Source organism: Rutidosis leptorrhynchoides, unplaced genomic scaffold (genome assembly GCF_046630445.1).
Source record: "Rutidosis leptorrhynchoides isolate AG116_Rl617_1_P2 unplaced genomic scaffold, CSIRO_AGI_Rlap_v1 contig79, whole genome shotgun sequence".
NCBI lineage: Eukaryota > Viridiplantae > Streptophyta > Magnoliopsida > Asterales > Asteraceae > Rutidosis > Rutidosis leptorrhynchoides.
Genome location: NW_027266871.1, coordinates 44,954 through 61,767, shown reverse-complemented (window position 1 = coordinate 61,767; position 16,814 = coordinate 44,954). Strand labels below are relative to the sequence as shown.

General features: G+C 38.2%; 3 protein-coding genes and 2 pseudogenes across 3 annotated transcripts; 3 read left to right on the top strand and 2 right to left on the bottom strand.

The window, feature by feature from the left end:
* Nucleotides 1-730: 730 nt before the first annotated feature.
* Nucleotides 731-1,907, top strand: LOC139885114 (peptidyl-prolyl cis-trans isomerase FKBP17-1, chloroplastic-like). Its single transcript, XM_071869064.1, has 4 exons — nt 731-1,051; nt 1,289-1,411; nt 1,513-1,629; nt 1,788-1,907. The coding sequence occupies exons 1-4, from the start codon at nt 731-733 to the stop codon at nt 1,905-1,907; spliced, it is 681 nt and encodes a 226-aa protein (XP_071725165.1).
* Nucleotides 1,908-2,427: 520 nt separating this feature from the next.
* Nucleotides 2,428-3,374, top strand: LOC139885113 (probable carboxylesterase 18; annotated as a pseudogene).
* A 134-nt stretch (nt 3,375-3,508) lies between these two features.
* On the bottom strand, nt 3,509-4,426 carry LOC139885112 (glutathione S-transferase APIC-like). Its single transcript, XM_071869063.1, has 2 exons — nt 4,366-4,426; nt 3,509-3,870 (listed from the first exon to the last, which is right to left on the bottom strand). Exons 1-2 carry the CDS (start codon nt 4,424-4,426, stop codon nt 3,509-3,511), a joined length of 423 nt encoding a protein of 140 aa, XP_071725164.1.
* Nucleotides 4,427-7,759: 3,333 nt separating this feature from the next.
* On the top strand, nt 7,760-8,753 carry LOC139885111 (probable carboxylesterase 18; annotated as a pseudogene).
* A 184-nt stretch (nt 8,754-8,937) lies between these two features.
* Nucleotides 8,938-10,047, bottom strand: LOC139885110 (glutathione S-transferase-like). Its single transcript, XM_071869062.1, has 3 exons — nt 9,892-10,047; nt 9,733-9,781; nt 8,938-9,392 (listed from the first exon to the last, which is right to left on the bottom strand). The coding sequence occupies exons 1-3, from the start codon at nt 10,045-10,047 to the stop codon at nt 8,938-8,940; spliced, it is 660 nt and encodes a 219-aa protein (XP_071725163.1).
* Between the last annotated feature and the right edge of the window lie 6,767 nt (nt 10,048-16,814).

Below are 16,814 nucleotides of genomic sequence, written 5' to 3'. Positions count from 1 at the left end.
CGGAATAGTGAGAACGGAATTTGAGCAGTAGAGAGAGAAACTGGAGGAGAGAGAAAGTTGTGTGGAAGAAGATGACACTGTTCATCGGTTCAAATCGGTTCGATTTGTTTAATTCGGTTCAATCTGTTTTAAATCAAATCAATTCGTTTTAAATCGGTTCAATCGGTTCGATAAGTCTATGTGAAATTTTTAACACGTCATGTACACGTGTCGTTTTCTGATTGGCTAAAATTGACACGTAGGCAAAACTTAACGATACTAACGGACGAGGGACTAAGTAGTTCAAAAGTTAACGTTTGAGGGACGATTTAGTTCAATTTATGTTTGGAGGGACGATGTAGTTCAATAACGTTTGAAATAGGGACCAAATGGTTACTTTTGCCAAGACAAAAAGCATGTGAGCTTTGAACATTTTCTGCTTTGCTATACAGTAGTCTACATGATCCAGTCACTGGCTGTGACACATTTTTATGACTATCCAACCATAGAACGCCACGTATAATATACATTGTTAAAACTTGAAAGGACCCCTTAATATTCTAGCTTTGATTATGTAAGTCCCATAGTTCTACATTCGTGTCAAATAAAATCAGTACTTACTTTTCGTTTTATTCAGACATGAGGGACTTAATTGAAAATAATGATAAAGTAAAAAGTGATCGAAAGTATTAATGGAAGCTTTACTTATTTATTCATAAAGCCGAAAAGAAAAATATAAATATAAAAAAAAATGGTGATCCAGTGCATCGCATCAGCAACTCCTCTCCATGTTCCTCATCATCGTCATCCTAACGTCAGCATATCATCATCTCAACCATCGCCGTCTTTTTCTTCCTCTTCGCCGGAAAGTATAACGACGATAACAAGAAGGAGCTCGTTAGTCTCTGTAATATCCACAACGACGCTTTCGATATTCACACAGTTAGCAGTCCCTCCTCCTCCTTCGAAATCGGCTGTTATTACAGACTTCGTCGAGATTCCGAATTCCGGTGGCGTCAAGGCCCTCGACCTCCGTGTCGGAACCGGTCCTGTCCCTGTAGACGGTGACCAGGTCTTCGTTTTCGTTCATTATTTTTTCATTAATTGATTAGCTTTAAGGACAATTGAGCTGAATTCAACTAGTTTATGAGATTTATTGAAGTGATTGTCGATCATCCATGATCATTTACTGGTTTTGTAATTGAATTTCTGGTATTCAACAATTGAAAATTTGAGTTCCTCAGGTTTCTATTCGTTTAAAATGCTAAACCTTTCTGTTATGCTTTGTACAATTTGTAAATGTTAAAAGGTAGCAATACACTACTATGGAAGATTAGCAGCCAAACAGGGATGGAGGTTTGATTCAACTTATGATCATAAAGACGATACTGGGGAACCGTTGCCGTTCGTCTTCACTCTAGGTTCTGGAAACGTAAGTTGTATTGTAACTGGTTAAATGATTTGCTAAGTCATGTGTTCTATTGTGCTGGCAATCAAATAGTGACCTTTTTCATATGTCAAAACTATGTGTAGGTCATTTCAGGAATCGAAACAGCTGTGAGATCGATGAAAGCTTCTGGTCTCCGGCGTGTCATCATCCCACCATCACAAGGATATCAAAACACATCACAAGAACCATTGCCACCAAATGTATGCATTCTTGTTACTCCATTTCCAGCTCGCATTCTTGTTACTCCATTTCCAGCTCACGTTCTTGTTAGCGTTAATCAGATCTGCTTAAAGCATCACTTTTTTTCTCAATCTGTTCATCAATCCTCATCATTCTAACTTATTCTGTTGTTCAACAGTATTTTGACAGACAGAGGCTTTTTACCACCATTTTCAACCCGACTCGTCTAGCAAATGGAGAAGGCTCGACACTTGGTACGTTGATATTTGATATAGAGTTGGTGAGCGTGAGGCACTAGAAAAGTCAACATCAATCAACTGATACTGGTCAAAACCAAACTTATAAGAATGCAGCATGTGTTAATTAAGGTATGGTATACGTCAACATGCTAACATTACTTTTTCCAGGATTGAAATAATAAGCTTTCAATGCATTTTTGAAGTGTTCCTTTCTTTCATTCGCAGTTTTAATGCTCTGCTCGAGAAACGTGGAAGACATTTCAACTGATGTTGTTCATTTTTCTTGCCTATAAAAAAAGTTTAGAGTTTCAATGCACTAGATCTGAAACATATTATTCTACGCCGACATCCCTATCGAAATGGCATAGCTGTAGAGGAAGCAACTTGTAATCTCAATTATTTAGCTCTGACTACGTACATTGTCTATTTATTTGTCCATTTATTGCATAAATAATGTAACACATTATGAAAGGTTGCTCATATTATTGAATCAGACACTACTCTCTTTGATAACTTGAGAAATGTTTAACAAAAAATCTCAAGCACCCGATCTTCATCTCCCATGGAAGATCAGGCTCTATGTCTGGATCGCCTCTTTCCTCCTCAGATGCTTGTCGGGGCCATTATGGCCATTTTATCCTGTACCTCTTGAATCTCTTCGACATATGAATCTCTCCCTCTCGCCAACCCATCAATGGCATCAAATCCTCCGATTTCACTATTGATGTCTCACGAAATCTATGGTTCCGTCTCTACACTCCAACCACGAATAACAATGCTAGACTACCCCTCATCATTTTTTACCATGGAGGAGGCTTTCTCTTCATGGCGCCGAACTCGAAACTCTACGATGACTTCTGTTACCGTCTTGCTCGTGAGTTACATGCTGTTATCGTCTCTGTGAATTACGGCCTTGCCCCTGGACATCCTTATCCATGCCAATACGAAGAGGGGTTTGACGTGCTGGGGTACATCGACGCCAACGCTAAATCTCTATTTCCGGTCCCTATTAATCTGAAGAAATGCTTTCTTGCGGGAGACAGTGCAGGAGGAAACTTAGCTCACCATGTTGCTTTGAGAGCAAGTTAGTATAACAACTTTATGAACCTTGAAATTAAAGCACTTATTTCCATACAACCGTTTTTTGGAAGAGAAGAAAGGACAAAATCAGAAATTAGTCTACGAGAAGCTCCGTTGCTTAATCCTGATCGTACGATTGGATATGGAAAACGATTTTGCCTGATGGAGTTGATAGAGATCATAAAGCTGTGAATGTTTTTGGGCCGAATTCCGTTGATATTTCAGGAATTGATTTTCCTAGAACCACTGTGTTTGTTGGAGGGTTGGATCCTCTGAAAGATTGGCAAATGAAGTACTATCAAGGATTGAGGAAATCTGGAAAAGAAGCGAGTTTGATCGAGTATCAGAATGCCATCCATAGTTTCTATGTCTTTCCTGAGCTGCCAGAATCTGCTCAGCTCATCAAGGATAAAGAAAATTTCTTTAACAAAGTTAAAATTTCATGATATTAGAGAAAATAAAAGAATTTGAATTGTAGTATGTGTGTTTATTATTATTATCTCCACATAAAAGAGATTGACTGAATAAAATGTTGATCATGAAAAGTACAAAACACAGATTTCAAACAAAATATTTTTAGTTACTTTTGCTTATGCATATCAACAACCTTGTTCCAGGAATCTCTGCTCGAGATCTGGTTCCACCATCTCTCGACATTCTTCCTGGAAGTGAACAATTCTTTTATATCAGTTGCATTCACGAGATAATGTGCATTAAGCAAGTGAGATAGATCAGCCAAAGAGAAATCTTCTCCTTCAAGGAACCTGCTCTCTCCAAGCCTCTTATCGTAACGAGCACTTTGGAAAGCTTCTATTTGTACTGTCTTATCAGTTTCTCGTCGTGCTTGATCTTCATCCGTATCCTTGCCAATACGAAGGCGTGCTGGGGCTAGTAATCTGAAGAATTGCTTTCTTGCCGGAGACAGTGCAGGAGGAAAATTAGCTCACCATGTTGCTTTGAGAGCAAGTCAATATAACAACTTTAAGAACTTCGAAATTAAAGGACTTATAAGTTGATTTACTTGTTGAATTGAGGGGCTAAATTGAAGGAAAACAGAAGTCGAAGACCAAATTTGGATGTTTACACCGACCAAGGCGGATTTCTAGCTTTGCTTTGAATTCAGTAGCTTTTCTTTGATAACAAAACCCTACAACACTTAAATCTTTCAAATTTAATAATTTGAGCTGAAAGTTTCAGTTTTTTTTTTTTTGGGGTATTCTTTGTCAGGGTCCGACCATCATCTACTAGAGAATTTCATAAACTATACATGGCACTTTGAATACTTTAAATTGACCCATTAGAATATGCATGCGCCCTAGTTTAAGCCCTTGGAGATCTCTCTAAACCCTGTTCATATTCTTGTAGAGCACATAACAAAGGGGGAAAGATGCAAAAAAACAGGTACAATAGCATCACGTATGGCAGGGGCACTCGCACAGCATGACATAGGGTCAACTTGTTCGATCTTCAACGGAGCTAGATATGCCACATCCTCCATCATGGAGACATCGCAAAAGGGAACTGTCCCCAACGTTAGGGCTTCGAAAAGTCTCCAAATCCCTAGGTTTCCTTTCATGATGTGGTTGGAAAAACTTCTTCCAAGGAGTCACGTAAAAGGGAGAGAGAGTGAAAGCGCCACCCTCTATTTGTCCAACACTGATGAGGGCTGGGATTCGAAAGCTCATAGAACCCGTTGCAAGTGGCATAGATCAATGAAGGCTTGGAACTAGAACGTGCAGCTGATGAGCAACAACTTCCAGTGTTAGACGTATTGGATCCTGTTGGGCACCTCCATTCGGCAATGCTTGGCAGCCGATTATTTGTTGCCGCCGGTCATTGCTCACTCAAAGGAATTCAATATGTAGGAACTAAACGGGTTTACAGCATCGACACACTCAATGTTGGAGATGGTTGGCAGATTGGGTCTTTCGTTAGGCCCAGGTGCTACCCATGCCTTGTCGTTTTCGGTGGCACACTTTATGCCTTTGGATACTCCATGGACAAAGGCACAACTGCAATTGAGGTCTACGATGAGGAGAAAAATGAGTGGAGACCTCTTGAATTAGAATTTGATAATCATGAAGCACTACTGCCCACCTATGTCGCTGGAGATCTCATCAATTCAGAGGGCAAGCTTCTTCTATTTGGTTTCGATGGGACGTTAATACGTTGTGAAATTGTAGAAGGGAAATGCAAGGTCACACCACTTTTTCCCGCCCCGAGGACAGAACTGTACGGGGGTTCGAAATTGATCCATCCTGCACAAATCGGCCCTCACTTGTATGATTCTCATGATTCCCAAGATTTTAGGGTCTACAACTTGAGTGAAAGAGAGTGGTATCTCTGGCCCCTTCACCAGGAAGCCAAGCAGGCCATCGGCCCCATCGAACTACTCACTAAGAAAGTCATTGCATTTCCGGGCGACGCGGTGTACATGCTAGAAATTATGGGTCGCCGCCGCCGCGCATTTCAACGGGCGCCCTCTGGAAGATGTTTGCTCTATTGCAAAAAGTATATGATCCATCAAGAGACTAATGTGGTCTTGCCGAGCAAAGTCTCAGACCTCGAAGTTGATTTTGACCATATACGGAGCTGTACGATGGTGTAAGTTTTCATCTCATGTTGTAATACATTTATTCTTTTGCTTCTTGTCTTAACTTATTACTTATATTTCTCATTCTCTGGTTTTTTTTTATTATTATAGTCGTGGTCAAGCCTTCGCTGTTCCTTTAAATGAAGAAATAGGATTCTGAAATCAGGTATTTTTTACTCAATATATATATGTTGATTGAGCGGATGATGATACGACGGCTTTGCCTGGTCTCTTGTTGATCAATATTGTCATATATGTTCATTACTGTTGCTGTAATTGGTTCATGCTATGTTAGCTGTACAGACAGAATTCCTACATTTGAACACTACATATCATAGCATAGCATAGCATAGCATAGCACATACTCCCTCCGTATCATTTGACATGATCATATAGGGTGTGTTTAATTATTACACGGGAGGGGACATGACATGATAAGGATTTCTGTACTAGCAAGGTGTTTGGCGTGTATTAGGTTAGAACGGGGCATGTTCATTCGGGACAAGTTTGTACATAGATTTATCATCTTCTATGAAGGGCCGGGTGGGACTATAAGGGACATGATTACAATTATTAAGCCAGCACTAGCGTGTCCTTCACTTTCTTTAATATCCTACATAATCCCAAACACGATTCTCTGAAGTCTTAAATTATTACTTGACTAAAAAATACTAGTAGATCATCCCCATTCTATCCACACACCTCATTTACTTGTATGCATGTATTTTACTCTTCAATTCATTTACTTAACTAAACCTCTTTTGTTCAACAGTTTTTTGACAGACAGGCTTTTTACCACCATTTTCAACCCGACTCGTCTAGCAAATGGAGAAGGCTGGACGCTAGGTACATTGATATTTGATATAGAGTTGGTGAGCGTGAGGCACTAGAGAAGTCAACATCAATCAACTGATACTGGTCAAAATATATCAAACTTATAAGAATGAAGCATGTGTTAATTAGGTATGATATTCGTCAACATGCTAACATTATTTTTTCCAGGATTGAAATAATGAGCTTTCAATGCATTTCTGAAGTGTTCCTTTCTTTCATTAGCAGTTTTAATGCTCTGCTCGAGAAAATTTCAATAGATATCGTTCATTTTCTTGCCTATAACGAAAGTTTCGAGTTTCAATGCGCTAGAAAGTTTAGGGTTTCAATTCCCTAGGTCTGAAAGATATTATATGCCCACATGTAAAATGAGCCGACATCCCCTATCAAAATGGCATAGCTGTAGAGGAAGCAACTTGTAATCTCAATTATTTAGCTGACAGTGTACATTGTTTATTTATTTGTCCGTTTATTGGATAAATAATGTAACGTGTTGAAATTTTGATTTGGAACACAAAGAATTGAGAGAAAAATAACTTGTTGATGGTTTCAACTTGAGAATTACAAAAGAATTGCTCTCCTATTTATATTACAATGTCTAAAGCTAATGGAAAGTTTAAACATAATTTAGTGCCATAACAATCCAATTCAAGCCCATGCTTCTCCCATGTGATTATGAATAACCCATATTTAGCATGGTGTGGTAAGGTATTGATTGATTTGAGCTTGGAGGTCCTTAATCATGGCCATACTTGTTGTGGAAGAAGGAGAAGACAGTTGCTTCCAACACAAGCAACTGATTGAGTGAAGTAGTGATGGACCTGCTGTCTTTCCGAGTGGGCCGAGCAACAGAGGAGATTCAGCCCAGCAAAGTGAAGCTGACTTGATCTGTGATGGGGTGGAGCTGGGCTGACGAAAGAAATGAGGAAGCCCAACAGAGAGGAGCTGAAGCTGACTTGAAGTCAGCTGACTTGGGCTGTGATGGAGCAGACGAGCTGGGCCGAACGAGATCCGAGGCCCAGCTGAGCAGGAGACGAACTGTGCGCAGATGAAGACTTGGGCCGAGTGAAGCTGCGAGGCCCAACTTTACACAGACATGAGGCCGAGACAGAGAGAAGGCTGGACTGCACGATTTTGGGCCGGAGCTAGAGTGAGCCCGGCTTGTCCAACTGAAGCAAAGGACGACGTCGTTTAATTTCAACGTTTTCTCCTTTTGTGAGGCACAAAACGTCGTCGTTTCTTTCATCCCTTTCAACGGTCATGAATCCAATTTCAGAATCAAATCCCTAATCCCCAATCTCTTCTTCTCCGTCTCTGTTCCTTCAACACCCAAATTTCAACATAACGCATTATGAAAGGCTGCTCATATTATTGAATCAGACACTACTCGCTTTGATAACTTGAGAAATGTTGAACAAAAAATCTCAAGCACCCGATCTTCATCTCCCCTGGAAGATCAGGCTCTATGTCTGGATCGCCTCTTTCCTCCTCGATGCTTGCCAGGGCTATTATGGCCATTTATTCCTGTACCTCTTGAATCTCTTCGACATAAGAATCTCTCCCTCTCGCCAACCCATCAATGGCGTCAAATCCTCCGATTTCACTATTGATGTCTCACGAAATCTATGTTTCCGTCTCTACACTCCAACCAAGAACAACAATCCTAGACTACCCCTCATCATCTTTTACCATGGAGGAGGCTTTCTCTTCATGGCGCCGAACTCAAAACTCTATGATGACTTCTGTTACCGTCTTGCTCGTGAGTTACATGCCATTATCGTCTCTGTGAATTACGGCCTTGCCCCTGGACATCCTTATCCATGCCAATACAAAGACGGGCTTGGCGTGCTGGGGTATATCGACGCCAACGCTAAATCTCTATTTCCAGTCCCTATTAATCTGAAGAAATGCTTTCTTGCCGGAGACAGTGCAGGAGGAAACTTAGCTCACCATGTTGCTTTGAGAGCAAGTCAATATAACAACTTTAAGAACCTCGAAATTAAAGGACTTATTTCCATACAACCATTTTTCGGAGGAGAAGAAAGGACAAAATCGGAAATTAGTCTACGAGAAGCTCCGTTGCTTAGTACTAAGCGTATGGATTGGATATGGAAAACGATTTTCCCTGATGGGGTCGATAGAGATCATAAAGCTGTGATTGTTTTCGGACCAAATTCAGTTGATATTTCAGGAATTGATTTTCCTAGAACCATTGTGTTTGTTGAAGGGATTGATCTCTTGAAAGATTGGCAGAAGAAGTATTACCAAGGATTGAAGAAATCCGGAAAAGAAGCGAGTTTGATCGAGTATCATAATGCCATCCATAGTTTTTATCTTTCCTGAGCTGCCAGAGTCTGCTCAGCTCATCAAGGATATGAGGAATTTTCTATTACAAACTTAAATTTCATTTATCCAAAAAAAAAAAAAAAAAAAAAACCCTTAAAATTCATGATTTGAAAAGAAAAATAAAAGAATGATTGTATGTGTATTTATTATAATCATCTTCACACAGAAGAGATTGACTGAGTAAAATGTTGATCATGAAAAGTACAACTCACTGATTTCAAATAAACAAATTGTTCAATTTACTTTTGTTTCTGCATATCAACAACCTTGTTCCAGGAATCTCTATTCGAGATCTCGCTCCACCATCTCTCGACATTCTTCCTTGAAGTGAACAATTCTTTCCTGTCAGTTGCATTCACGAGATAATGTGCATTAGGCAAGTGAGAGAGATCAGCCAAAGAGAAATCTTCTCCTGCAAGAAACCTGCTCTCTCCAAGCCTCTTATCGTAAATATCGAGCAATTTGGAAAGCTTATCTTCGTTCTGTCTTATCAGTTTCTCGTCTTGCTTGATCTTCATCCGAGGAGCGAATGCTAGTTGGAAGACAAGGACAGAGCTCGGTGGGTTGAAGCTCTGCCCTTCGGCTTCTAGCCATTGGTCAATCGAAGCTTTGGCCAAAGGATTCGTTCCGTAAAGACCGTTGTAACCTTTGTCATGGTGTTTTTCGCAAATGTACCTACATATTGCTCTGGATTCTATATATCCATATACAAAATTTCAAGATAAATGTGTTATATACAGCAAAGATTAACATGTCATATATAGTATGCTAAATAAACTATAGTAGCAATATTTGCAAGAACAAAAGAAATGTACTTCCAAAAGCTGATAGTTGCAATTTTTTTCATTTCGAAGATCCAAAAATCATTTCGAATGAAGAAAGATAAATCTGAAGAAAATCCTAAATGAGTTATATCTAAAAATATCTAGTCAATAAGCTTCATTAGATAAACGTATAATGTTAAAAATGCAAGACATCGTGCATTGTGAGACGGAGATAGTAACGTATAAACGGATGAAAAGGGTATAAATTACCGAAGAGGGAGGTGCTCTCATCTTGAAAAGCTGGAACTTGGCCGAATGGCTGTTTGTCATAACAACATTGAAAAACAAATAAAAACAAATTATTTCTTATTTGACTAAATAAAAAGATATTCTAGAATTATAGAGTTAATTTAGTAGTAATTGAATTACCTGAATCTTGAGGTAGTCAGGCTTCTTGTGTTCGGCTTTGGCCATGTTGACCGGGATAAGCTCAAACTGAACATCTTTCTCTATGAGGCAGGCAAGCACCCTCGACACCGCCGTCGAAAAGGCCGGTCCGTACACTTTCGCCGGAGCAATCGCCATTTCACGGTTTCAGAGAGTTTCCAAATTCACTTTACAAGAAGATAAAGGTTGTTGTGGCTAAAAGATTAAATCAAATACTAGTGAGTGATGACAGCAGTGAACAAGTGTTCAACTATAAACCAAAGGCTATCTTTTTGTCCATATTTCGCGTTCGTGAACTATAAGTTTCAAACTCTTTTTTTTTTTTTCGTTTTTAAGATTTTCGTTTTTTTTTTTTTTTTTTTTTTTTTTGTAAAAATATTTTCAAAACATTTGCCAGAAATTTCGAAGCGTACTTAAATCGATCGAGTATTCGAAAGTCAAATTTTGACTTCTCTTGAATTAAATTTCACTAATATTCATGTTTTATATTATATGTAAACGTGACAAAAAAAAATACAAATTATGTACCTTCTTTATAAACGTTTTTTTAATAAAAGAAAAAAAAATTATTATTATTATTATTATTATTATTTGTGGTTGAATTTGATTGTGTCAATTATTCCCGAATAAAGTTTTAGTTATTCAAATAAATAAAAGTAGTTAACCGTTATTAAAAATATAAACATGTGAATTACATAAAAAAAATCTTAACGAGCCTAAAGTCATAAGATAGCCCAGTTGCATAGCTTCCGGTCCAAAATTACTTAGCCCAAAGAAGCTGTAAGCCTGTAAATGTGTTATTCGTATTTCGTAATGACTACGAAGAAAGTACAAATCATAGTCGATAAAATATTGTAATGTCACATTTAACATAGTCTTGGGATATAATAATTCAACTTATATGGGTGATTGATTTGTCAAGTTGTAAACTTTTTCTTATCCCGCAAGAAATTTCACTTAAATTGTGTATAGTCAAAAACGTAAATCAATTATAAAATGTCATTGTCTCGCCACCCTGGAGTATGAGATGTTGTATCCTTTAGAAAATGAAATTGTACGTTGATTTTGAAAGGAATAAAATCTGATGGTATTCTTATCCAACCTTTTTATTATTTTCCATTTCATAATTTTCTTTTTTCTGTTTTATTAGGAATATTTAGTTCAAACAGAGAACCAAAATTTGGTATTATTGTTCAAGTTAAAAAGTTATGACCAAAATTTGGTCCAACGTACATTAAAAAATTTTGGCCAAATAAGAGTTAAAGAGAAGATAGTTCATTTGCTCATAGATTTGTTTTATTTATTTTGTAATTTTTAATTACTTGATAGTGGTGGGTGGTTGTATCCAATATTAGCCGTCATTTACTTTCGATATAATTTTTGTAAATCGTTTTGATAATTCAATTATGGATGAAGTTATTTAAGAATACCTATAATTTCTATCTAATTTGGAATACAAAAAGTTTTTTACAGAATAATCGTCAATTAATATGTTCAAATTCGATCACTATAAATTTTATTACTAATAACTTCCTCTTTTATTTTTTTTAGTTGATCATGGCCTTAATTTCATTCAATTAAAACATCCAAACGGACAATGTCAACCACCTCATTAAACAGCTCATTAAACGAAAAACAAGTAGAAACTGAAGCGGAATTAGAAAAGAGTTTAGCTAGGGAATGTGCTAGTTTATTTCCATCCCGCTTTACAAAGGAACAAAAACTAGAATGTAATGAACAAACATCATCTTTAATCTTCAAGATAAGTAAACCGAGAGCCGTACGATTGTCTCCCTTAGAAATAAGCTCATCAATGAGCAGGCGACAATCTCCTTTAGGTACAATTGGCCAAGGTTGCATTGACATTGCCCAAGAGATAGCTCGCCAAGCAGCAAGACAATCAGCATGGAAAGCATCCTCCGCCAAACCTAAAGGCCCAATTTCGGCATGAATAAGAGTGCATTGCGCGTCTCTAGCTGCAAATCCATAACCATTATGTCGAGAGTGACGAGAGAAAGCTGCATCAAAGTTAATCTTAATTAATCCGGTGGTTTCCAAACAATTGGAAAGGCAAAACCATGACCATTATCTTGAACTTTTGTAGCTTCCTCAAGGCAACGAAAATCAATCATCCACTTATGAATGGCTAAAGCTGACGATTCAGCCCTATCACAAGTGGACTCAAAGATCGACTTATTTCTATTTGACCATATCCACCAACAAGTAGCGGCAAAACCAACCAGTTCTTGGGTACTCAACATACCAAAAACATCATTTAACCAGTCCAGTACATTGTGAGTATCAGGTAAAAGCAAACAGTTAAAATTCATAAGACTCCATAACTTTTTAGACCAACAACACTCTTTAAATATATGAAGAATGGACTCAGTCTCATCAACAAAAATCTCACAATGGATAGTCAAATTCATACCCCGACGGTTCAAGTTATCTCGAACCTAAGAGTCCTTTATAGAATTTCTAAAGAAAATGACGCACATGTGAAAGAAGTTTGAGTGACCATACCTTTTCCCAAAATTGAAAAGACGTACCAGCCGCCACAGAGGTCGGAGAGGACGATGACGTACAGAGCAACTCCTTAGCCATAAAATAGCCTGACTTCACCTAGTAGATCCCATTATGAGTGTGAGTCCACACAAGCAAGTATGGCTGAGATACATCCACAATAGGAGTAGATCCAATCATTGTTGTAATATCTAAAGGAAAAACTCCATAATCTTTTGCATGTTCCATCGTGAAAGTCTCCAGTCGATTAGGCTACTTACTCGAGCATCAGGATTACCTAGAGCCCCATTTGATAGAATCCGACCATCAGGTGTGTTCTTGAGCCATCTGTTCGAAAAAATCCTGATCTGACTACCATCTCCAACTCGCCATATGCTTCCAGATACAAGAGCAGATCTTGCGTCACATATGCTTCGCCAAATGTCAGAACATTGAGAACCAACCTGAGCTTCCATGAACATCTCGTACTTGTAATACTTATTTTCCAAAACTCTCGCCATTGGAGACATTGGATGAGTTAGGACTCGCCAACATTGTTTTGCGAGAAGCGCCAAATTATAAGCTTCAAGGGATCTAAAGCCTAGACCACCTTCCTTCTTTTTAAAACATAGCTTCTCCCACGAAGCCCAATGAATCTTCCGTCTTCCCTCCTCTGAGCCCTAAAAGAATCTCGTACAGTATGATTCTAGACCATCACAAAAATCTTTGGGTAGCTTAAAGATACTCATAGCATAGGTAGGACCAGATTGTAAGAGTGCTTTAATAAGAGTTTCCTTACCAGCTTGAGAGAGTAACTTGCCTTTCCAACCAGCAACTTTGTTATGGATTCTATCCCTCAAAAAATCAAATGGCTCCGACTTCTTCCTTCCAATAATCAGAGAGAGATCCAAGTAGGAACTTTCAGCCAGATTTCCTGTAATGCCCAACTTAGCTTGCAAACTCTCTCTGTGTCAAGACTCACATTGCCACTGAAATAGACACTGGACTTTGCAAAATTTATCGATTGTCCTGCTGCGCGACTATATAATTGCAAAATTTCCAGAAATCTTTCACAATGGTTAATATCAGCCTGTAAGAAAGTCAAAGAGTCGTCGGCAAAAAGCAAATGTGAGACTCGAATGCCAGTTGTTGATGCAACAACACCAGTCAACAAATTTCGGCTCACCCTATGTATAATTAGAGCAGAAAGCCTTCCGTACATAGTACATATAGAATCGGGGACAAAGGATCCCCTTGACAAATTCCCCTAGTCGGACAAAAATCCAGAATAGATGAACCATTGACAAGGACAGAATAAGACACGAATTTCACGCATCTCATAATTAAGTTAACAAACCGACCATCAAAACCCAAAGCCCGCAAACATTGTTCAATATAAGGCCACTCTAATTTATCGTATGCTTTTGAAATATCAAGTGTAATAGCCATACCACCATTTAAACTCGTTTTCTTCAGTTTCATAGAATGGACAAGCTCAAAAGCCACAATGATATTCTCAAAAATGGAGCGACCAGAGATAAAACCACTCTGGTTCTCCGATATAATTAGAGGTAAATAGGAACACAAGCGCAAGACAATGTATTTAGAAACAAGTTTATATACGACATTACATAAATTTATAGGTCGAAAGTCAGAAGGAAGAATAGGGACCTTTACCTTTGGTATAAGGACAATGTTGGTGTGATTTACTCCCTTCGAATCCTCGCCCCTATTAAGAATTCCAAAATACCAACGAGCAAACTTTGGGTCCAACCGTATCCCAATGCCTTTGGAAAAAACCTGATCCCATGCCATCGGGTCTTGGGGATCTGTTTGGATGCATAGTCTTGAGGGCCTCCCATACTTCAAGAGGAGAGAAAGGTCGATTCAAATCTGCATTCCTATCCCTCGTTACCTTGAGTTTTAGCACATCCGTGACTGAAGTAACCTCTTCTAAACATGGGCTAGCCGAGGAGAAAACCTTCTCAAAATGGCCACCTATAACTGATGCTACTGCAGGATGAGAATCAACCACACACCTTTTTGATCTTGAATTCCCCTAATAAAGTTATTGCAACGCCGTTGAGATGCATACGCATGAAAAAAGGCAGTATTCATATCCCCATTTACATGCCATTCAATTTTCGACCTTTGCTTCCACTTAGTTAGTTTCAGCGTCAAGTAACTGATTGAGCTTGGCTTCGACACCCTTTATCTCCTCTGCCACACTCTGGATATCAATAATGCTCCACAACTTATTCAAATCAGCCTGCAATTTGTGGATTTCAGCTATCACAGAGCCAAAATACACCTTGTTCCATGCCAATAGAGCATCACTGACCAGATTTAAGTTATCTTGCCACGAGAGTGTTTTCCTTCCACGAATTAGTAACAACCAAACCACAATCAGGATGGGCCGACCAAAAATTCTCATAGCGAAAGGAAAACTCATATCTAGGTCTCCGAACCATATCATCCAGTGTTAACACTAGAGCATTATGATCAGAGACAGCCAAAGCAATATTCTTAGCGGAAGCATTGCCATATCTATTAATAGCCGATCAAGCTTTTCATATATCAAAGAAACTGAATAGCGTCGGTTCGTCCATGTAATGTTGGACTAGAGAAATGCAATTCCTTCAGCTCACAAGCATCAACCACCTCATTAAACTGCTCCACTTGCCAGCGCCTCCTTCTCCGACCCCCACTCTTTTCTTCCATATTAATAATTTCATTAAAGTCCCCAATTAGCCATGGAAGAGACGACATTGTTCTGAGTGAAAGTAACTCCCAGGACCGATGCCTTCTATTAACATCGGGATGGCCGTAGAATCCCGTGCACCTCCAAGAATGATTAACGACCACATCAATATGAGTTACAAAAGAAGATAAAAAAATCAATAGAAACATCAAAGTCGTTCCAGAGAAAAGCTAAACATCCACTCTTTCCAACTTTGTCAACAACAATACAATGATTGAAACCAAAACATTGCTTCAATCGTTCAACTCCACGCTTATTTTTCTTCGTTTCAGACAAAAAAAAGTTAATCAGGACTTTCTTTGCGCACCAATTACGCCAATCCCAGAAATGTAGAAGCTTGTCCCAAGCCTCTACAGCTCCAAAACATAATATTCATTGTGAGCGGCGGGCCTGAGCTCCCCTGCCCACGTCGGTCGATATTCGAGTAGTAACCTTGGTGAATCCTTTATGGGAAACAAAAGCCTATTCCTCATCATCATTAAACAAAGAGTTTAAAGTTGAAAAATAACATGTGCTTGTTGTGCCTCTAAACCGTCCGTGAGCAAACCAGATGGAAACCCATTATCAACAGCGCCAGCAGAGAGCCGTCTTTGCTGATGAGGCGAAATTTCCAAAAACAGTGACTTCGGAATCAGAGACGATTTAACTTCCTCCTTTATAAAATAATAATAATAAAAAGAAAAAAGAATCAACTCGATCTGAGTATTGCAAGAGTTCTTATAGTTATTATGGAACAAGTTTTGTAGTCATGACTCATGTGAATTGGAGCCTTAATGTATCTTTAAAATTTTCAACCAATTCAAAATAAATAAATAAATTCAACCAATTCGGTGAATAATTTAAAATAATTTTGAACAGAATTTTCTTTCGAATTAAATCTTTAATAGATATCAATTCATTCTTCAGGAGCATAATAGACTATAGTATTTGTGTTTGTACAATACCGTGTAATGACATAGTCAATTATTGTGTATTTTTGGAGGAAAGATCACAGTCAATGATTTTGAATCTTGGATACATGTTCTTCTGGTCATTGGTCATCGGTCATCATATATGTTCTATTGTGGGTCATATTAGAATTAACAATTTAACAATTTCAAATATTTAATTTAAATTAATTATTCATAATTTAATCAGATATATAAATAATTAAGGTTAGGGTTGCTTGAGCCTTAAAAAAAAATTAAGATTGATAATTTTTTTAACCGTAAAGGGAAGGCTCCATATCCTCAAAGAGAGAGCAACGCACCGGAATTTGTCGCTAATCTAATTAATATAATTTCACTTTTTTCTCATTCAGCAATTTTGGATTATATAAAATCCTCTCCAACCCAAATCATTCTATGCGTTTTCGAAGAATTCGATCCCTTTGAAACGAGAGTTCATGCCAGTACCGATCAGGTCATACATAATTTCAAATTTAATAGAGATATACGGTGAGAAAAAATAAAATCTACAATTTATAAATTAAAATAATATATATATTTTAATAGACTTGAAGATTTATTAGATTTGAAATGTCGTTGAGTTGTCATTTTTGGTGAAGTAAAACTCTTTTCCCCTTTCCTTCGTCTCTACTCAACTCATTTGCCTGCCCGACGACTGTATCTCTGTCTCTCGATCGCTCTCCCCCCAAAAATCT

Bases quoted from the DNA above. Each gene is read 5' to 3' on its own strand.
- LOC139885114 (XM_071869064.1), top strand. From the start codon at position 731: ATGGTGATCCAGTGCATCGCATCAGCAACTCCTCTCCATGTTCCTCAT. The intron at 1,412-1,512 runs GTAAGTTGTATT...AACTATGTGTAG, and splicing joins TCACTCTAGGTTCTGGAAAC to GTCATTTCAGGAATCGAAAC. The intron at 1,630-1,787 runs GTATGCATTCTT...GTTGTTCAACAG, and splicing joins AAGAACCATTGCCACCAAAT to TATTTTGACAGACAGAGGCT.
- LOC139885112 (XM_071869063.1), bottom strand. From the start codon at position 4,426: ATGGAGGATGTGGCATATCTAGCTCCGTTGAAGATCGAACAAGTTGAC. The intron at 3,871-4,365 runs GTGCGAGTGCCC...CAACATGGTGAG, and splicing joins AGTTGACCCTATGTCATGCT to CTAATTTTCCTCCTGCACTG.
- LOC139885110 (XM_071869062.1), bottom strand. From the start codon at position 10,047: ATGGCGATTGCTCCGGCGAAAGTGTACGGACCGGCCTTTTCGACGGCG. The intron at 9,782-9,891 runs GTAATTCAATTA...TATGACAAACAG, and splicing joins CTGACTACCTCAAGATTCAG to CCATTCGGCCAAGTTCCAGC. The intron at 9,393-9,732 runs GTAATTTATACC...ATGGATATATAG, and splicing joins TGAGAGCACCTCCCTCTTCG to AATCCAGAGCAATATGTAGG.